Source organism: Moesziomyces antarcticus (genome assembly GCF_000747765.1).
Source record: "Moesziomyces antarcticus DNA, scaffold: scaffold_v10003, strain JCM 10317, whole genome shotgun sequence".
Lineage (NCBI taxonomy): Eukaryota > Fungi > Basidiomycota > Ustilaginomycetes > Ustilaginales > Ustilaginaceae > Moesziomyces > Moesziomyces antarcticus.
In genome coordinates this window covers 1,314,067-1,334,440 of record NW_014639007.1, presented here as the reverse complement: position 1 = coordinate 1,334,440, position 20,374 = coordinate 1,314,067, and the positions used below count along the sequence as shown (strand labels likewise).

At 60.1% G+C, this 20,374-nt stretch overlaps 7 protein-coding genes across 7 annotated transcripts, besides 3 other annotated features; 4 read left to right on the top strand and 3 right to left on the bottom strand.

Annotated features, from left to right (window-relative positions):
- Positions 1-754: 754 nt before the first annotated feature.
- Positions 755-3,079, top strand: PAN0_003d2008 (putative acid sphingomyelinase; the record flags this gene model as incomplete). Its single annotated transcript, XM_014802962.1, has 1 exon — positions 755-3,079. One exon carries the CDS (start codon positions 755-757, stop codon positions 3,077-3,079), a length of 2,325 nt encoding a protein of 774 aa, XP_014658448.1.
- Positions 3,080-3,287: 208 nt separating this feature from the next.
- On the bottom strand, positions 3,288-5,396 carry PAN0_003c2007 (4-coumarate-CoA ligase; the record flags this gene model as incomplete). The annotated part of the gene is made up of 1 exon (XM_014802961.1): positions 3,288-5,396. The coding sequence occupies one exon, from the start codon at positions 5,394-5,396 to the stop codon at positions 3,288-3,290; it is 2,109 nt and encodes a 702-aa protein (XP_014658447.1).
- A 2,045-nt stretch (positions 5,397-7,441) lies between these two features.
- Positions 7,442-7,617: a sequence feature (In-frame stop codon was detected at splice-junction site;~methylglutaconyl-CoA hydratase, mitochondrial-like).
- Positions 7,618-7,682: 65 nt separating this feature from the next.
- Positions 7,683-7,823: a sequence feature (In-frame stop codon was detected at splice-junction site;~methylglutaconyl-CoA hydratase, mitochondrial-like).
- A 224-nt stretch (positions 7,824-8,047) lies between these two features.
- Positions 8,048-8,819: a sequence feature (In-frame stop codon was detected at splice-junction site;~methylglutaconyl-CoA hydratase, mitochondrial-like).
- Positions 8,820-9,129: 310 nt separating this feature from the next.
- On the top strand, positions 9,130-9,722 carry PAN0_003d2005 (rhodanese-like protein; the record flags this gene model as incomplete). Its single annotated transcript, XM_014802960.1, has 2 exons — positions 9,130-9,300; positions 9,387-9,722. The coding sequence occupies 2 exons, from the start codon at positions 9,130-9,132 to the stop codon at positions 9,720-9,722; spliced, it is 507 nt and encodes a 168-aa protein (XP_014658446.1).
- Positions 9,723-9,838: 116 nt separating this feature from the next.
- On the bottom strand, positions 9,839-10,641 carry PAN0_003c2004 (c-8 sterol isomerase; the record flags this gene model as incomplete). The annotated part of the gene is made up of 2 exons (XM_014802959.1): positions 9,839-10,138; positions 10,213-10,641. The coding sequence occupies 2 exons, from the start codon at positions 10,639-10,641 to the stop codon at positions 9,839-9,841; spliced, it is 729 nt and encodes a 242-aa protein (XP_014658445.1).
- An 875-nt stretch (positions 10,642-11,516) lies between these two features.
- Positions 11,517-11,972, top strand: PAN0_003d2003 (uncharacterized protein; the record flags this gene model as incomplete). Its single annotated transcript, XM_014802958.1, has 1 exon — positions 11,517-11,972. The coding sequence occupies one exon, from the start codon at positions 11,517-11,519 to the stop codon at positions 11,970-11,972; it is 456 nt and encodes a 151-aa protein (XP_014658444.1).
- A 151-nt stretch (positions 11,973-12,123) lies between these two features.
- On the bottom strand, positions 12,124-15,139 carry PAN0_003c2002 (AER421Wp; the record flags this gene model as incomplete). The annotated part of the gene is made up of 2 exons (XM_014802957.1): positions 12,124-14,882; positions 14,983-15,139. 2 exons carry the CDS (start codon positions 15,137-15,139, stop codon positions 12,124-12,126), a joined length of 2,916 nt encoding a protein of 971 aa, XP_014658443.1.
- A 213-nt stretch (positions 15,140-15,352) lies between these two features.
- On the top strand, positions 15,353-20,350 carry PAN0_003d2001 (DNA polymerase zeta catalytic subunit; the record flags this gene model as incomplete). The annotated part of the gene is made up of 1 exon (XM_014802956.1): positions 15,353-20,350. The coding sequence occupies one exon, from the start codon at positions 15,353-15,355 to the stop codon at positions 20,348-20,350; it is 4,998 nt and encodes a 1,665-aa protein (XP_014658442.1).
- Between the last annotated feature and the right edge of the window lie 24 nt (positions 20,351-20,374).

Genomic DNA, 20,374 nt, shown 5'->3' with positions numbered 1-20,374 from the left:
TCCCCCGCAAGATCTTGCGCAGCTGGAAGTCTTCGGTGATTTTTGCTGCGCAGAATTTCCCGAAATGAAGCCTGCAGATCGGGATCGACGCTGTTGCAAGAAGATCCCTCCCGATGGGTCGTGATCGTCAGTCGCCGGCCAGTCGCTATAACTCCTTGCCGATGCAGGTCGCATCGACCGTGAGAGTCAACGGCAAGAACAGATGGCACGTTCCGTGCGCATCAGCACGGTGAGCTGCATTGCCGAATCGAACGGCTGAGGTCTCCCACGATCTGCGCAACATGCGGCGCAGAACGCGGCAAAAATGAACGAAAGTGGACCCTGAAACGTGCGCAAGTCTGCACATCGGCACGCTTCGACAGCGGGAATTTGCATCGCTGCTGCTCGCTTCCCTCTGCGTACTGTACGGCTGGTCGTTTCGGCATGCCGCCGAAGCTGCTTCAGGGAGCTCCGCCACCACATGGTCTTGAAGAATTGGTCCTTTTGGGAAAGTACATTCGAAGGTCGAGAGAGAAGCGAGCTTCGTTTGTGCTTTGCCGTGGACTGAGCGCTTGGGCCGCCAGGGGAGAGTGGAGGAGTGGCCGTAGAAATCCAAAAGCGTATCTCGCTTCCACCGCTCTTCGAACTCGCATCCATCTTTCGGCTGCTCTTGCTTAGCCTTACTCGGCCCCCACTCAATACGCTCCAGGCTGTGCTGCCGTGGTGGATGGTCCGCCCGGCCCTTCCACCCTCCCGCACCCAAACGTCCCAGAGGATGTCGGACGACATAGAAAAACAGCCCTTTGGCCCCGACAAGCTCGCCCTCCCTCCATCCTCAGATCCGTCTGCATCGGCCATCACGACCACGACTACCCTACATACACCGTCCTGGTCGCAAGTGTTCCTCTACAGGATGAAGGTCGCTGCCTCGCTTGCCGTTCTGTTCGGCCTAGTGCAGCTCGCCACCTCGTCGCCGGCACGCTATCCCGTCGGTCCGCGTAAGAATGCGGCGGTCGAGGGCTACGGTCAACAGACCTCGGCCTATACAGCACCGAGCGCCTTCCCCACCTCGATATTCGCATCGTACTACAACGCACCCGAGTCCATGACCGCCGAGCCGCGGCCCGTCGTCACCGACGTAGCGCGGACCTCGGTCTTTCCCGACATCCTAGCCAACCCAACCGTCCTGCCACCTGGCCCTTCACCCAGCGAAGCAGTCTATCCCGTGCCCACGGGCGCAGCGACGCCGGACGTGGCAGATCAGGTCCGCGCCGAGCTCACCAATACCTTTTCGTCGTCGGCAGCCAACTGCACCAAGTGCACCGATGCGCTCAAGACGGCGCAGAAGCTCGCACAGCAGGCGCCCGAGCAGATTCCCGGCATGCTTGTAGAGCTGTGCAAAAAGTACAACTACAAATCGGCCGCAACGTGCGAGGCCACCTATGCACCTCAGGTGCTTGGATCAGTATATGCCCAGGTGCTGAGCTATGCCAATTTTTCGGAAGGCAGCACCGATGCGCAATACATATGCAACATCGTCGTCGGCTCCTCCACGTCGAGCTGCACGCTCCCCGCGCCCCGCGAGCTCGACGAGGGCTTCCTCGACGATTGGTTCCGGGGACAGCGCATTCCGCCCACAGAGTACAATCGTAATGTTGGAGAGCCCACCAAGAACAATAACGACCTGCGGGTGCTGCACATGTCCGACATCCACGTTGACCCGCGCTTCTTCGTCGGCGGCGAAGCGGCGTGCACCAACGGGAGGTGTTGTCGTGCAGATGCATACAATTCGACGCTGAGCAGCGGCAAATTCACGCAGGGAATGCTGCCCAAGGCCAACATCTCCGAGGTGTCGACCTACTGGGGCAACTTCAAGTGCGATACGCCATGGAGCCTGGTCATGGCGTTGCTCGAGGCCGTCACTCCGCTCAACGGTGGCGAAGAGGTGGACATGACTATCCATACGGGCGATATGGTAGTACACGATCTGGCGCAGTACGTGTCTCAGGACCTGGTCAAGTACACGCACCAGTCGCTCTACGACAGCATTCGTAAGATGCTCGGCAAGGGCCCAGTGTTCAACGCGATTGGCAACCACGACTCGGCTCCGTCCGACTTTGCCTCGCAGGGTGCCTTGCCTGACGGCAGGTCCGACCAGCTGTCGTGGGACTGGGACAACCTCGCCCGGCTGTGGGAGTCCGAGGGATGGTTCAACCACAAAGAAGCCGAACAGGCGCGCAAGCACTATGCTGGCTACTCGGTGACCCCGCGCAAGGGCCTGAGGATAGTGGCGATCAACACGGACTTTTGGTACAAGAACAACGTGTTCAACATGATCCACACGCAGAACCCGGACTACAGCGGCAGTCTGCGCTTCCTGACCGACGAGCTGCTGCGTGCCGAGAAGCGCAACGAGCGCGTGTGGATTGTCGGTCACGTATTGACGGGTTGGGATGGCAGCAATCCGCTCGACAACCCGACGAACCTCTTCTATCAGATCGTCGACCGTTTTGCCCCGCATGTCATCGCGCACATCTTCTTTGGCCACACGCACGAGGACCAGTTCAACCTGTTTTACGCCAACAACGCTACGAGCGTCGCTGCGGACAAGGCCAAAGCGGTCTCTTTTATGGCCCCTTCAGTGACACCTGGCAACAACGTCAACCCGGCGCTGAGGATCATGCATGTGAATGCGACTACGTACGAGGTGATGGACTACCACCAGTTCTACACCCAAGTGCCTACCTTCCCGCAGCTTCCATCGAGCCAACACGGCCCTGTGTTCGAGTATCTCTACTCGGCGCGTGATGCGTACGGCAACTTTACCGCCTCAAACGCCAACTCGTCCCACCCAACCCCGGGGGGAGTGTGGCCTGCCAACGCTCCACTCAACGCGACCTTCTGGGCCAAACTCACCGAGGAAATGCATGCCACGCCCGAACTCGTGCAGCAGTTCACCGTCTTCCAAGGCAGGAACAGCCCCAAAAGTCCAAAGTGCACCGACGACAAGTGCGTCCAGGCCAAGATCTGTTACATGCAGTCCGGATCGGCTCCGCTCGGTAAAAAGTGCACCCAAGGCTACGGTTCAGTCCAGTCCTGAGCTGGCACTGATTGCGCGATCGATAAACACGCTAATTCTGACACAGCACATGAAGATATGAATAGATCATTCCTATGTCCGTTTCCTACTACGATGGTACAAGTACAGTTAAAAACAACTAGAGGGATATACAAAAACCGAGCCCGCACGGGTGGAAGGAGGGGTAAACCAGCCCGCCTCTTTCCACGACGCTTGGAGATGCGGATTTTCACTTGCGAGCGGCGAGCTTGTCCTGCTCGACCATGGCGCGGATGTCCTTCTTGAGGATCTTGCCCGACGCCGACTTGGGCAGGGCGTCGAGCCACGTGAGGCCGCGCAGCTTCTTGTAGCTGGCATTGACGCGCTCGTTGACAAACGCGAGCAGCTCCTTCTCGAGCTGCTTCTTCTTGTCCTCGTCGTCGCCAACTTCTTCCTTGGTCTTGGGGTTGAGCACGACAAAGACCCAGGGCAGCTCGGTGCCCTCCTTGTCCGGTACGCCGAGCACGGCGCAGTCGCCGACGCGCTCCTCCTTGAACATGAGCGCCTCGAGCTCCGACGGCGGCACCTGGAAGCCGTTGTACTTGATCACATCCTTGAGACGGTCAGTGATGGTAACGTAGCCCTCGCGGTTGACGCGCACAATGTCGCCCGTGCGCAGGAAGCGGTCCGGCGCATCCACGGACGGCAGGAACGTCTTGGCGTTGGCCTCGTCGTTGTTGAGGTAGCCCTGCATCATCTGCGGGCCGCGCAGGCACAGCTCGCCCTCCTCGTCAAAGCCAACCTCCTTGCCGTCGAGGTCGATGACCTTGGCCTCGGTGCCGGGCACAAGCTGGCCGACGGTGCCGGGGTAGTGCACGAGGTCCTTGCTGTTTTGGCTGCAGACGAGCGGCGACATCTCGGACATGCCGTAACCGTCAGTGGAGACTATGCCGAGGCGCTTCTTGACGGCGTCGCGCAGCTCCGAGGGCAGCGAGGCGGCGCCGGAGCTGACCTTTGTGAGCGAGCTGAGGTCGTACTTTTCGACCATGGGGTGCTTGGCAAGCGCGAGGAGGATGGGGGGCACGACAAAGCAGAAAGTGACGCGGTAGTTCTGCACGGTGGCGAGGAAGACGTCGAGCTGGAAGCGCGGCAGCACAATGGTGGGGGTGCTGGTGTGCAGGCCCATGAAGCCCATCAGCAGGCCGTAGCAGTGGAAAAGCGGCAGCAGCGCCAGGTGGAATTCGCCGCGGCTGAGGCGCGGCGCGAGGTTGATGCCGCCGAGCTTGCCGGTGAGCGTGTTGACCGAGTCGGCGGCGGTGTTCCAGGTCTGGGCGACGCGGGTGGTGAAGTAGCCATTGAGGTGCTCGCGGCCGTTCTCGTACCAGTTGTCTTCGTCAATAAGGGGGTCGTTGACGCGGTCGAGCATCGTGTAGGAGGACTGGATAACGTTGGCGACCATGGCGTAGTGGGAGAGCATGACGGCCTTGGGGCCGCCGGTAGTGCCGGAGGAGAAGCAGTAGACGGCGGTGGTGGTCTTGGGGTCGATGTCGACATTGTCGAGCAATGCGCGCGACTCGGGCAGCTCGTCCTTGCCGACCTTGAGGATTTTTGCGACCGAGGCGTCGTGGCTCTCCTCGAAGACGAGGATCTCGGGGACGGCAGAGAGGTGCTCGAGGCCGTCTTCACCCTTCATGGCAGCTTCGCGAGCAGCCTCTTGTGTGGCCTGGTAGGAGGCGGCAGTGGTGATGATGGCGGTGGCCTTGACCATGCGGACCTGGTGGGCAATCTCGGAGGGCTTGTAGGCGGGGTTGAAGAGGGCGACGCTGGCGCCGGTCATCATGATTCCGAGTGCGCAGGCAAGGTAGTCGTGCTGGTTGGATGCGCTGATACCGACGACGTCGCCCCGGCCGTACTTGCGGCCGGACTCGGTGGAGCCCGAGATGAGCGCCGAGGCAAAGTTGGTGGCATATTCGCGCACGTCAACGAGCGAGAGCGGCTTGGCATCGGGGCGGCCGGTGACCTCAGGCTCGGCGGGGAAGAGAAGCGGTGCGTTGACGCGCTCCTTGCATGCCGGGATATCGATGGGCTTGAAGAGGAACTCGGGAAGAGTATAGGAGGGGGCGGTGAAGTTGTGGGGCGACTTGATGATCATGGTGCCGTCTTCAACGTAGAACTTGCGCTTGTAGTCGGCTGTAGCGAGGCGGAGGGTGTGAAGGGAGGCTGCGAGGATGGCGCCGTACAAGAGAAGCGGAGGCAGCGATGAAGAGCCTCGTTGGTGCACGGAAGGGAGGACACGAGCAGCGAAGCGGTCTAGGTAGTCGGAGATGTGAAGCGTCGAAGCGCGGAAGGAGTCCAACATGGTGTGCATTATATACTAGCTGCCCGGACGACTGGCCAATTGGGCATACAAACAGGAGCGCGGCGAGGACAGGCACAGAGGCTGGCTCCGAGAGCTCAGAGAGATTGCCAAGGAAGCGCACAAGAGGTGCGCCTGTGTGTATATGCACCGACGACGGCGAGGCAGTCGGCGCAGCGTTCCACAAGGGATGGGGATCTGGGCTGGGGCGGGGAGGGGTCCGAAACAGGCCAAGCGCACAGGGCAGTTAGGCAGCACGGCTTTGTTTGGGGACGAATCTCAACGACAAAGGATCGGAAACAGAACAAGAGGAGCGCATGCACGAGGGGCGGGCGCAATGCTTAGGCGAGGCGGAGAACCAAGTGCAGGAACGGCGTCCAGCTGCGCAGGCGAGGTTTAGGGTAGCGAGGTGGAGAGACGGCGGCTTGGGGGGCTTGCGTGTTTGGGGCTGGGCCGAGGAGATGGAGATGGAGGTTGAGGGAGGAGGAGTTGGGGCGAGGCGGCGGCGCTTAGGTCTGGACCAGGCGCCACTGGCCGTCGTTGAGGCAGGCGAGGCAAGGCACGCACGACGCACGAGCGGCGGACAGCGATGGCAGAGGCCGAGGTTCGAGACAAGCAGCGGCGACATCGTGCATTTGGAGGGCGATCGCCTGTCAGAAGAGTCGATGATCATCGACAGTGCAGCTCAAAGCGTAGCCCTCTCCTGCCCGTCCACCGATGCGGTTAGAGAGGCCCACGCACGCACGAGCCCGTACCTACCTAGCATCTGCCAGGTGGCCTCTTCCTAACAGCCTCCGCACCTTCCACGCCCTCCGTGATCAACATTCAATCAGCTCGTCGGATTGTCCATTTGCTTCGTCACTGTGGCTTTCACGGAATGAGGACGCGTTCGGAATGCACCGACGGCTGCTTGCTGAGTGCAGTCCGCCCTGGCCCGAACGATGCCGCCTACAGGTGGAGGCAGGCAGCAGCCGCGCCGGAAAAAGTAAGGCTTGCGAGCTGCACAGTCGGATTCGCGCTTCGGACGGGCCGTGCAGAGAAAACGGCCGGAAACGTCCAGCCGCAGAGCGCGGCGCTGCACCCGTGTCAACTTTGGGCCACCACCACAAGCCTCACAAGAAATGCGAAAGCGCGCACCCACGCCCCACACATCGGCAGACTGCCTTCCCTGCTGCCTTGGCTCGGAATGTGAAACAGGTTCGCGGCCAGGCGCCAGCCCCGACCCTCATTGTCAGCCACACTCCAGTCCGCTCCCGCAGAATGCAATTCCAGCTCTTTGTGCCCTTTCCACTTCTGCAGTGCTCCCCAGCCAGGCCCGCCTAGGGTTCAACGTCCGAATGCCAGATCGACATGGCAGCAATCTGCGCATCTGGGCAATCCTCGTGTCATGGCTCGAGTGGTACACGGAATCAAACCGGCTGTCTCGACGCAACGGCATCGCATGGTGTCCCGATTGCGACTAGCAGCCGAGCCTGGCTGGTGCCTGAGAACGTTGTTCGCAACGATCGCCTCTGTCCAGTCTGCCAAGCAAAGCAGACCGTTTCGTCGGGCTCAGACGCCGTCGGATCGCCATGGTCTATGCGCATGGCGGGGACGGAGAGAGAGGCCTAAAGGCGAGGCGGCGAGCGGGGCGGAAGCGCCTGAGACAGGTTTCACCACCACCTCTCAATCACCTAGACTGGCCGCGAGTGAGACGCGAGGCCTCGTTGAACGCCGCCTGCTGCCTTCCAGCTGAGCCTCAAATTCTGGAACCTTGCGACGCCAGCCACGCTGCAAATCCTCACGCGCTGCCAGTTTGGGCGGGTTTCGAAAGTTGGAAGCCCGCCTAACCGCGTCTGCACTTGCCCAAAGCGGCGGCGCCTGCCACCAACTCGACCAACCTCTACGCGCCCTTCACCCCCACATGCTAGCCGCCTTGGCACACTTTCCCACGTTGAAGCACGATACTGACAAGCGGCTAGGTCCATCCTTTGCATTTGCATGCGCGATCGCGGCTGCGATATCCGTGTCCCGAGACACCTGCAGGCACCCTCGAACCAGCGTTATCTCTACTCGCCGCGGTACACCGGCTCGCGCTTTTCAGCAAACGCCTTGAGGCCCTCGAGTCGGTCCTTGGTGCCCAAGATCGTCTCGTAGCATTGGCGCTCAAAGTCGAGCGCCGTTTCAGGGTCCATCTGCTCGCCCTTGTCGATGGCCAGCTTAGCCGCTCGGACCGCCAAGGGTCCTGACAAAGTGCGAATCAAAGCGAAGAGAAAAGTGTCAGTGTTAGATCCAGGCAGGGCCGGTGACAAACATCCGCAAGCGGAAGCCAAACGGCGGAGTTGACAAAACCAACAAACTTGCTGCTTGTTGTGCTGAAGGCGGATGGACGTTGTGGGCTGATCGCACCTCGTGCTTCCGCAACGGGCACAACATGCTGCTGATGAGCATCTGTTAATACCGCATACGAAGCATGTGCCTTTGGCGAGGTCCGACGCCAAACAACGCCTGGCAATTCAGCCCTCGGCATGGAGCAGCTGATCATCCGGCGCAGCCTGATGCGGTGATCGTCCCTCCTATGTTCCGCTGGAATCCGGAACTCGTGGTCAAGACCATCATGTTGATTCCGCTATTCCGAGCCTCCCTGCTCTCATCGATGCGACGCTCAAACTTACCATTCTTTGCAAACGATCGGGCGAGCTGGACACCCTTGCTGAATGCTGCGGTGCCGTCGCCCTCCTGGGCCACAATGTCGACGAAACCGATACGACTGGCCTCGACGGCGTCCACGAGCTTGGCGCTAAAGATGAGCTCCTTGGCACGTGCTGGTCCCACGAGCCTCGTCATTCTGCTGGTACCACCGGCTCCGGGAATGATGCCGAGCTTGGTCTCTGTCAGGCCCAGCTTGGTTGCTGCGGGGCCAGCGATGCGCAGGTCGCATGTGAGCGCCAGTTCGAGACCACCGCCCATGGCCAGGCCGTCGAGACACGCGATGGTGGGCATGGGCAGCCGCGACACGTTGGTGAACACCTTGCGCAGGCCAAGCAGAAAAGCGTCGACCTCCGGCTTCGACATTCCCTTGCGCTCCTTGAGGTCCGCGCCGGCACAGAACGTGCCGGGTACCGAAGAGCGTATCAAGAGCGCGCGCGACGTGGGGTTGGTGAGAAGCGAGCTGATGTGCTGGTCCATCTCGGCGAGCAGCGCACGCGAGATGGCGTTCTTTGCAGGTGCCCGGTTCAGCGTGAGCACGGAAATGTGCTCATCGTACGGCGAGCTCGAACCGAGCTCAGACTTTGCGATGGCCGACAGAGGTGAGAGCGTCGCCAGCTGCGAAGGGTCCGTCGCCGTTGAGTAGCTGCGAAGCACACTTCGTTGGCAAAACGCCGAACGTCGCAGCGCCGTAGCTGCCACGCTCGCGTTGGAAAGCGCAGGTCGGAGGGTCAGCATTCTGAACGGGTGTGTATGAAGGATGGAAGGAGGAAGTGTCGGTTTTGGACTTTCGTCTGCTGGAAGACACCCCAGGCTGCGGGGAGGGGGTTTTTTACCCCGCAAGCGTTGGTCCGAGCCACCACCGGCTCAGGCGTCCGACGTCTCAGCCGGTACGTCCGAATCCAACACGATCCAGATCGGGAATCACGCGTCGAGCCCGATGCAAGACCAGCCCGGCCAATTTGAAATTGTGCTCCACAAAAGGCCAGGTTCTCGACATGCGCCGTACCCGTTGATGCTTCCGACCCTTCAACTGCCATCCATCACCATGTCGCAAGCAGAAGAACACCCCATCAACCAGAGCGAGTGGTGGAAGGTGTACGGCGAGCCCGCTGTCAAGCCGGGCGCCGTCAGCGTCGACGAGCTCACCGCCTGGTACGAGACCAAGACGCCTGGGCGCGACTTTGTTGTTGTCGACGTGCGCCGTTCTGACTGCGAAGTAAGTGTACCCAGTCCGGGCTCGCTCTGTCCCCCTAGACACATCGCTGATAGCTATCGTTGTGATGAATGATGATGACTTTGTAGTACATCATGCCGGGGGCCATCAACCTTCCAGCTCACTCTCTGCCAGCGACACTGCCGACGCTCGTGCAGATGCTGGCGACAGTGCCCAAGTTGGTCTTCCACTGCAACTCGAGCAAAGGTCGAGGAACACGCGCATCGGGCTGGGTAGCGGACAGCTTCTTTAAGATGCACACCGCGGCTGGTGCGTCGCAGGAACAGGCACAGACGCGCGTCGAGCAGCAGGTGCTCATCCTCACCGGCGGCATCAATGCCTGGACCGAAAAGCACGGCAAGCGAGCCCTGGACACCAGGGGCCAGCCGTGGGACGGCAAGTCGCTCTCCACCATCCCGCTCTAGAGCAGTACATGTCGACGTTTGAATGTTGTGTACATTGATTCTACTGCGTGGTGGGTCGGGTGGAAGTACATTTTGATGGTAGATGCTGAGACGGAGCAGGAAGTTAGGATGTGCGATTAGAACTTGCCGATGAGGAGGTTTCCGATCATCTCGCGCGCGGTGATCCAGACGGTGATGCCGAACGTAGGCAGGTCGAGGGTCGAGCTGAGCACGTCGGCCAGACCAAACGGCAGCATGGGTGGGATCCAGCCCTGAGCGAGCTCAAGGGCCCAGCATCCGTCCTCGGGCATCATGTACTGCTTGACCGTGCCGCGGCGCAGGTGGTGCACCGAGCCGGCAGGGTAGTGCTCCGCCTTGAGCGCGCCCGCAGGGAACGCGTACTGGTTGCCCGTGAGGATGTTGAAGTAGTCGTCCGCCTGCGATTCCACCAAACAACAAGCACGTCAGCAATCGTAGGAAGCAGTCAGTCGGTGAAAAGTGTTGGACTTACAGTGTGACGACCGGTGTGGCCTTCAGTGCCGACGGGAGTGCCGAAGAAGATGAGGTACTCGGTGATGGAGGCGTGGATGATGTACATGCTGCCCATCGCACCGCCGGCGTTGTTGAACATCCACTCGGACTCGACGCTAAAGTGGTTCTTGTTGATGTACGGCGCGGTCTTGGGGTCGGCACGCAGGTTGTCGAGAATGTCGTCAAAGATGGCCGTAGCATTGCCAGGGTGCTTGGCGACGGCACCGGATGCGATCTTGTACACCTCCTTGTGGTCGAAGATGTAGAAGCTGGAACGAATCGAGTCGAGAGCGGCCATGATGGCGCAGAAGCCGACCAGCAGCGCGGAGAGCATCACCCATGAGCGTTTGGACGAAGCAGGGGCGCCGTTGGCTGCAGGCTTGTTGGATCGGGGTCGGTGGGTAGCCATGGTGACGAGTAGATCCAGATAGAGAAGGTAGCTCTAAGATGAGAGTAGCAATGTGCAATGGCAGACAGGAGACAAGTAAGGACAGTTGATCGTTGGTAGAGGCAGACGATGGAGGCAATGCGCAAGAAGAAAGAAGCTCGAGAGTGCGTGTGTTGCTCTCGGTTTTGACAGCGAATCGGCCCACTTGTCGGCATTCTTCGCGTTCACCGTGAACCAATCGCCCGATATCTGCAATTCCAACCGCGTCCAATCCTGCGCCTCGAGGCCAAAATCAGACCATGTCGTCGCTGCCAAGCTTTGTTGCTGGCAGCCACCTTCGCTCTTGCCGCGGAGCACGGAGCGGGTATCCGAATCATGCTTTGTATGAAAGCGCCTCTAGGATAGGAGCATGCAGATGGACGGGCCATCTACAGCCAATGTGCAAGTCAGAGGCGGAAGAAGGGAGGAGCAGTTGCGCGAAAGTTGAGCATGTTACGGCGCGACAAGCAAACAAACGTACCGCGAGCGCGCCTTATCTGGGGCTTGGTGATAACGCGCTCAAACAGAGGGAGGTCTATTCAGTCAGCCGCGCAGTCTACGCTACGCCTTGTTTTGGCTCGTGAAATCGAGAGCGGCGCTCCTGGGCGCTTTTGACACCTGCACCAGCACGTAAACGGAAGAGCCCTCTGCAGCAACCAAGCTGAGCCGCTGCTCACCCGACTCCAGCCGTGCCTCTGTATCAGCCACGATCCCAGCTGCGAACTGCATCAGACGAGCATGGCACGATCCGTCAGCCCAGCCTTCTCCACACGCATCCCGCCATTCTGCGCTTTGCCGACCACCACCATCATCCCCCATCAAAAGCCGATCCGGCAATTTCGGTGACTACGACAACGATGACGCTCACCCTACCGCGCAACGCTGTCCTCACCACGGGCTCAATCTCGGACGACCAGGTGTTGGATCCACGCAAGTCCATGCCCGACTACCGGCGCGAGATCTACGACCTGCTTCAGTACCTCGACGAGGAGCAGGACAAGATCGAGAAGGAGCTCGCCAAGTTTACATCGCAGCCACGTCGGCCGCCAACCCAGGCGGAGGATGTCGAGTCGGAGGACGAGGACGACTTTGTCGTGGTCGAGGACGTGAATGCGGCGAGCCGCAAGAAGCAGCTTCTGAACCAGCTGCGTCAGCTCTGGAGGACGCGCGATGCGCTCCGCAAACGCGCCCAGCAGCTCAACATTCGCATCGACAGCCTCTCGTACGCCAAAGGCGCCGGTCTCATGCCCATGGACGACCTCCCGCACGGCACGCAAGGCCTCGACCTCGCCGAAGATGGCGAAGATCTCTGAGCACACATACCCCACGAGCCTCGCCGCATACCCCTCCTGCCTCGCAGTATAGAGTGTTACCGATCCCGCAACTCGCAGCGCATCCACCCCATACCCAGTCACACGAGCATGTCTTTGCGTAAGACAAGCGTCTAATGCAATGTGATGTCGTTCATTCAAAGCTTCCCTGGATCTCGGTCCAGTCCGGCTCGTCGTCCTTGCAGGCTTGGGGTTTCATGTCGGCGAGTGTTTGGAGGCATGCCAAGTGTCGCATCGTCGGTCTGCCATGTGGGCAGTTCCAGGGCTGCTCGATTGTGCCCATATTGGCGAGAATCGAACCCATGCGTGCCTTATTGAGCGCAGTTCCGATCATGACCGACTTCCTGCACGCCCTGCTGGCGAACATGCTCCTCGCCTTACTGCACCTTACCGCTCGCGTTGCCTCGGTTCCTGCAGACATGTCTCGTAGCAGATACAGCAATTCTTCCAAATCCTTGACGCCGAAAACGGTCGTCTTGCTGATTGGTTGTGCGACGAGCTTTATCCTCGTTCCGGGTAGCCCTGATTCGGAGACAGCGATTTCGAACCCATTCGCGAGGAGCGTGGATTGGTGTTCGATGGCCACGAGCTCGTCGGATGCAGACAGCTCTAGCGCGCGGGGGCAGATGAGTTTCTGCGACCGGATCTGCGTCGTCAGCTGCAACGTCTCGAAATTGTACTTCTCGTCCGAAGCGTGCTGGTCGACGATAAAGAGGTCGTCCATCTCGTCTGCACTGCCGACCGCGTTTGTGCGTCGACGTGCAATGATGAACCCGAGGTTGAATTGGCCAATCACGTCCATAGACGCAAAGTCTTGCTTGTGGATCACGCGCGAGAGCGTGCGTTCCACCTGCTCCTCGTCTGCGTTCTCGACTCCAGCGCCTTGCAGCAGCTGCTCTTCCCCCGACAGTGTCGTTGTACGGGCTGGCAGAGTTGATGCTCTCTTGTGCTCGCGCCATTGGCGTGCGCGAGGCCTTAGACGGGCCAAGTCGACAGAAACAGTCTCTCCGCCCTCGACCTCGTTCGTATCCGCGCCAGCTTCGGCGAGAACAGGCTGGCTGGGTGGCAAGACAAAGGCGTGCGAGTGTTCCGGCGACGGAACATCGCTCGCCTCCTCGTGAAGGGCGCCCACTGTCAGATCGTCGTCGTCCATGCTTTCGGCCTCGTCCTGCTCGCTGTGCATTTCGGCTGCACTGGGCATGGGTGAGAGCGCATCGTCCTGGCTGCCGGCAAGCGCAAAATCGCGCAAGTTCCTCCGGATTTCCTTGCTTGTTCTGCGCGATGAGTCGACCGCAGACAAGGCCTCCTCTATCTCTGGTTCCGGCGACGACTGGCTGTTGCGCTGTCTCTTCATTGGCGGCTCTGTCGTTGTCGGGTCTTTGCGCTTTTCTCCCATTGAGAGAAGTGCGTGAGCTTCCGGCGCGTGCGGCAGAGGAGCCTCGGGCTCGCTTTCGTCCGCCTCCACAGCCGCGGAAGCCTCAATCGGAGCAGCCGAGTCGGATGCGATCCCGATGTCTTCGCGATACTCGAGATCTTGCACCGAGGCTATCGATCTTTGAGATGGCACGAGTTCGTCTTCTTCCTCCTCGCTCCGATCCCCATCGACCGCCTGCGTCGGAACTGCCGCGACTGTCCTGCTGTAGTGGCCGAGTTTCGCTTGTGTGGCGGCGCTGCTTCCGCCACTGCGCAGGGAATGACTGGCTCCATTCACGAGAAAGGTGGCTCTGCTGGGCGCAAAAAGCTCCTCGAGCGCCTGCTTGAGCTTCTCGATAAGCCGGCTCTCCTCGTGCAGGAAGATGGTGCGCTTGTCGGGACTGACGTTGACGTCGTACGAGTCGGTCGGAAGTCGAAAGTCCGCGATGATGAAGGGAAAGTGGTTCGAGTTGAACGACTTGTACACCTCGTTGAACGCGCGGCTGACGCGACCCGCTTCCCACGGTCGTCCGTTGATGTAAAAGAACTGACGGTCAGACGAGGTGCGGCCTGAGCCGTACACGGGCTTGCTGATGAGGCCAACCACAGTGACAGTTGACGCATCGTTCGCGGTCTCTTCCTCGTCGCCTTCGTCATCGTCCTGCTCACCTCGTTTCTGTGCGGCACTGAGGCCTTTGCGAGCAGTGGAGAAGGTAAGCTCGAGGCTGAGGGGCATCAGTGTCGGAGCCACCTTGGCTCCAAAGAGCGCAGACACATTGGCAGCGAGGTAGTTGTCGGCGCTGGACGAGTTGACGCTGAATTGCGGCGTCTTGCGTCCTCCTGACGGCTGGTTGGTGGTGGTCCAACGGACACCCTTCGTGATGAGGGCGTACGCCTGCAGCAGGTTCTGCGTCTTGGCGTACTCTCTCTTGAGATTCTTCTCAAACTCCTTCCGGCGGACAGGAAGCGACTTGAAGAGATCTTCGATGGTGATTGTGGTTCCTCTCTGCCTCGCTGCGCGACCCGAGTCGTCTGCTACGCGGCCGGATCGGTCGAGGCGGAGCACCGCGCCCATGGGCGCCTGCTGTGAGGTGGCAGTATGAATGGTGACGCTTGCCAGTGCGCAAAGCGATGAGAGCGCCTCGCCTCGGAAGCCGAAAGTGCGCACGTGCGCAAGGTCCGAGAATGATGCCAGCTTGCTCGTGTAGTGCTTGAGCGCGACCGAGGCGTAGTTGGACGGGTCGATGCCGGAGCCATTGTCGACGACCTCGAACGAGTCTGCGCCATAGTCGCGAAAGTTGATGGCGATGTTGGAGGCCGAGGCGTCGAGTGCGTTCTCGACGAGTTCCTTGACAGCCGTCTGCAAGTCCAGGACGACCTGACCACTTGTGATCCTGTGCACGTCCGAGGTCGGGATTGCACGGATGGCTGAGCCCGCTGCCTGCGGATCAGTACTGGCCGAGGCCATAGCCGATGCTTCTTGACATGCGCAAGGATGCGGAATCAAGGAGTCAAGAATCTCGCGGGCGGATGGAACGGCCTTTGTGGGGAGTCATGTTGGCTGAGTCGAGCGTCGAACCGACGCAGACTAGTATGAAGCGTCCCACCTGCGGTTTGCGGCTCGAAGGAGTGGAGAAGGGACCGTCGCGTAAAAGACCAACACGCGCCGCGATCTCCAACCTAACAGTTTTGAAAGAAGGCGAACCCGCCTCCACTTCATGCGGGCTGCTGAGCATTCTGTGGACCCTGGCGAACGGCGTTGTGCTTTGCAGTCACAGGCTTGCATCAGACCCACCATCCCGCAGCACATCAGCACGGTACTCGCCACGTCCAATACGGTCATCACGACCCATCCTAGTGCGTAATGTTCTCGGCAGGGGAGATACGTCGCCATCTGCTCCCATGACACAGTTTCCATCATCGAGCGTCGGGCCATCATTACGACCGCCATGGACAGCGATGGCGCTCGTCCGAACGGGGACCAGGCTCGACCGGCTCCTCAGCGCACGGAGCATGCCCCCAGCCACTCAGCCGATCCTTTTTTCCGTGCCCGCCTCATCAACATAGATCACGTCCTCACGCTCCCTGGCCCGCTCGACCGCACCCAATGCGCCTTCAACGCCGAAGGACAGCTGCTACGCAAGGTCCCCATCCTGCGAATCTTTGGCGCCACGCCGGCGGGCCAGCGAGTATGCATCCACGTACACAACGTCTTTCCGTACTGCTACATCCAATACAAAGGATCGCTAGATCCAGACGATGTGCTCAGATACATCCATCGCCTCGGCAGAGAGCTCAACGCAGCCATGGCCGCCTCACTCCGCCGCAACGCTGCCGACCCGGAAGCAAACCAATTCATCGCCGCCATCCACCTCTGCAAAGGCATCAACTTTTATGGCTACCATGTGGGCTACTCGTACTTTCTCAAGATCTCCTTTGTCGATCCTTCGCACAGCTACCGCATCGCAACCATCCTCGAGTCCGGGGGCGTGATGAAGACCATTTTTCAACCATTCGAGATTCACATTCGCTACCAGCTCCAGTTCATGCTCGACTACAACATCTTTGGCTGCGACTACCTCGATCTCGACGATGTGCGCTTCCGGCTGCCCGTTCCGGAAGGCAGCATGGTCGCTTCGGACGAACCTTCACCATCCGACCCTCGAAGCAAGGTCTGGAATCGCAACACCATTCCCTACGCGCATCTGCAGTCCGAGGACGTGCACCGTGCGACGTACTGCGAGATTGAGGCAGATATCAGCGCGCCATGGATCATCAATAGGCGCAGACTCAGACAACGCCCTCTCCACCAAGACTTTGACGAGCCGATGCGCGTGTCGCCGGATCAGAACATCCTCGTACCGAGCCTATCCGGGCTCTGGGAGGGTGAAAAAGCGCGTAGGAGCGCTGCAGGACTTCCAGCCTCCATACCGACCGAGGATCCTGCGCGCGATCCGCGTGCATACGCAGAAGGGGAGTCGCCAGCGTGGAACGCCGAGGACCGCATGCGTCTGCTGCTCGAGAAGCGCCTCCTCGATGAAAAGCAGAAGACGCTGCCACGCGAGCGTGTTCCGAATCACTTCACCGACCGATCTGGCTTGGACCAGTACATCATGACCACCTTCGATGCAGTCGAAGTCTTTCACCCCTATCAAGACCAGATCCACGCGGCCGACCCGTACTCTCAGCGCACGGGGCCCTCGGCTTCCTTCAAGCTGTACGATCTCGAGCACATGCTCTCCCAGACTCAGCGCGGAGAGAACGGTACGTCCAGCCAAGATGACGAGGAGACGGCAGATCATTTCGACACCAAGCTCTTCAAAAGTCAAGAGTTCAACCACCGCCTGATGCAGGCCGAGAAAGAGGATGTCGCCGGAATCCATGACCCGCCCTCGGACCATGATGAAGACCCCAATGATATCGACGCGTCCGACCCAGCCGAGGGGCAAGCGGAAGATCAGGGCCAGTCTCGCGCGTGGAAAAGAAGTGACAGCACCAACTCTGCCACCAGCACGTCGAATGGCAGCACCTTTGGGAGGAGTCCGTCTTCGACACCCAAGAAACGTCGCCTTGGCAATCTGCTGGATGGAGATGCGACCCCAAAATCTTCAAACTCTGCAACCGGCCCCAACGAGCTGTTCGCCGAAGATGTGCGCAGGTTCAAGCTGGCGAAACGGGAAAGATCGACCAGCAAAACCAATGACACCTACTCTACTGCGTCGCATGCAGGCGAACGCTCTCGTGTGCGCTTCGCAGACCCAGGGACCGCGCTGCCACCGAGCCAGGAACCTGACTCTGCCAATTCTCAACAGCAAACGAACGGCTCCTCACTTGCGATCACGAACAAATCGTCGCCTCAGTCGAACTCTCGCAAGCGCCTCTTCGCTTTCCACGAGCCAAGTCCTTCGACTCGCACAGTCGTCGAGACTTTCTCGCTGTTTTCAGTCTCAAGGACAATCCACCTCGAACCTTTCTTCAGCGACCCGCAGGACTTGCCCGCACGACCACGCGAATATGCCGACCGCATGTTTCAATTCCAGTCACGGACGCTACCGTTCCTGCGACCATTCGAGCACTGGCACAAGTCGTCCAAAGACGATGCTCCAGAACAGGCCATCCCGCGAAGGCGGTTCTGGCAATTCGGTCCGCCACCGCCGACCATGCTCGAGGCACGTGCGTGGCGGCAGAAGGAAAAGATCGTCGAAAAGCAGCGCTCAAAGAACCGACGCGCCAGGCTGCTCTCTCAGATTGAGCGAAACACACAGTCGAGCGACTACGGTTTCAAGATCTCGCAGCACAAGGCGACAACGCTGGTGGTGCGCGACAAGCAGCACATGACGACGCTCGCCGTCGAGGTGCTCACCATCACGCGTGCCGGTCTCTTTCCCGACCCGGCTTTCGACGCGATTCAAGCGGTCATCTACTCGTTTCAGAACGAGGACGAAAATCTGCAGGATACAGGCAGTCGACCGGACCTCCGGACGGGGCTCATTCTGGTTGCCAACGAGGGGTTCCGTGCTGAGCGCCTCGGGCTGTCGCATCTGGCGGTCGAGGTGGTCGAGGACGAGCTGGACCTATTCAATGCGCTGATCGATCTGATGCGTGCATTCGATCCCGAACTTCTCGTCGGATGGGAGATCCATTCTTCATCGTGGGGATACATCATCGAGCGAGCGAGCAAGGAGTTCGAGTTTGACCTCGTGCCGCAGTTCGGGCGCTCCATCGTTCACAACACAGGCCGCGCAGGCGGCAAATCGGACAGTTACGCCTACACCCAGTCGTCGGCACTGCGCATCACCGGCCGCCACACGCTCAATCTATGGCGGCTCATGAAGGGCGAGCTTACGCTCAACCTGTACACGCTCGAGAACGTGTGCTACCACCTACTGCATCGGCGGGTGCCCAAGTTTTCGCACCAGACGCTCACCGAGTGGTACACGTCCGGTCGCGCCGAACTCGTGCGCAGGGCACTGCTGTACTACGTCGAGATGGTCGAGCTGGAACTTGAGATCATCGCCGAGTCCGAGTTCGTGCTGCGCACCGCCGAGTTCGCCCGAATCTACGGCATCGATTTCTTCTCGGTCATCTCGCGCGGCAGTCAGTTCAAGGTGGAGAGCATCATGCTGCGCATTGCCAAGCCGGAGAACTTTGTGCTCATCTCGCCCAGCCGGGCGCAGGTGGGCAAGCAGAATGCCGCCGAATGTCTGCCGCTCATCATGGAGCCGCAGTCGGCGTTCTACAAGGGCCCGCTCATCGTGCTCGATTTTCAGTCGCTCTACCCGTCCATCATGATCGCCTACAATCTGTGCTACTCCACCTGCCTCGGCCGCGTTGCGGGATTCAAAGGCACAAGCAAGCTGGGCGTCACCGAGTATGCGCCCCCCAAGGGACTGCTCAGTTTGTTACAGGACGACGTGAACATCTCGAGCAATGGGCTGCTGTTCGTCAAGCCGCGCGTGCGCAGGTCGCTGCTGGCCAAGATGCTCTCCGAGATCCTCGACACGCGCGTGATGGTCAAGGCGTCCATGAAGGGGACGAAAGCCGACAAATCCTTCCAGCGCATTCAAAATGCGAGGCAGCTGTCGCTCAAGCTGCTCGCCAACGTCACCTACGGCTATACCTCTGCGAGCTTCTCGGGTCGCATGCCGTGCGTGGAAATCGCCGACGCCATCGTCCAGACTGGCCGCGAGACGCTGGAAAAAGCGATGGACCTCATCAACGGCACCGAAGAGTGGGGTGCACAGGTAGTGTATGGCGACACGGACTCGCTGTTCGTCTACCTGCCCGGGCGCACCAAAGAAGAGGCGTTTCGACTGGGTCACCTGATCGCGGACAAAGTTACGAGTCTCAACCCGCGGCCGGTGAAGCTCAAGTTTGAAAAGGTGTACCTGCCGTCGGTGCTCCTGGCAAAGAAGCGGTACGTGGGGTTCAAGTACGAGACGCTGGATGAGCGCGAGCCCGGCTTCGACGCCAAGGGTATCGAGACAGTGCGGCGAGATTTTCATCCCGCGATCCAGCGCATGCTCGAGGCGTGCATCCGTCTGCTCTTCCGCACGCGCGATCTGTCGCGCGTCAAGAGCTACCTGCAGCGTCAGTGGCGCAAGATCCTCGAGGGCCGCGTGAGTCCGCAGGACTTCATCTTTGCCAAGGAGGTCCGGCTTGGGTCGTATAGCGACAAGGTGGCTCCGCCCCCTGGAGCGGCCGTGTCGTCGCGCCGCATGCTGGCCGATCCGCGATCCGAGCCACAGTACGGCGAACGGGTACCGTACATCATCTCGCAAGGCGAGCCACGGGCCAAGTTGAACCAGCAGGCTGTATCTCCCGAGGCGTTTCTGAAGAATCCGCAGTTGCAGATCAATGCGCTCTACTACATTACACGCACCATCATTCCGCCGCTCGCGCGCGTGTTCAACCTGCTCGGTGCCGACGTCGAGGCGTGGTTCCACGAGATGCCCAAACCCACCAACGCCTACTGGAACAAACGACCCACCGCGGCCCTCCTTGCTGCTATCACATCCTCCGACTCCGCCCCGACCGATACAGCCGGACCAAGTACGGTGGGCAATGCCACGCTCAACTCGCACTATGCGACGGAAACCTGTCTGCTCTGCTCGACACGCACCGAGGCATTGATCTGCGCCGACTGCCGCCAAACCCCCACCGCCTCGCTGCATGCCGTCGCCACCAAGCTGCACAATCTCCAGGCCCAAACACGCGCCGTGGACCGCATCTGCTCCACATGTGCCCACTTCGAACGCTCCACCTCCGTCGAATGCGTCTCCCTAGACTGCCCCTACACGTATCAAAAGACCAAGCTCAACAAGAACCTCGAGGATACCGCGCTCATCCACACCTACCTCGGCCGCTTGTTCGACTCGGACCCGCAACGACAGGCTCAAGTCCAGGACGCCTGGAGATGCGACCCCGATCCCGACGCCACCATCTGATACCCTCTCCACACACCCACGCCA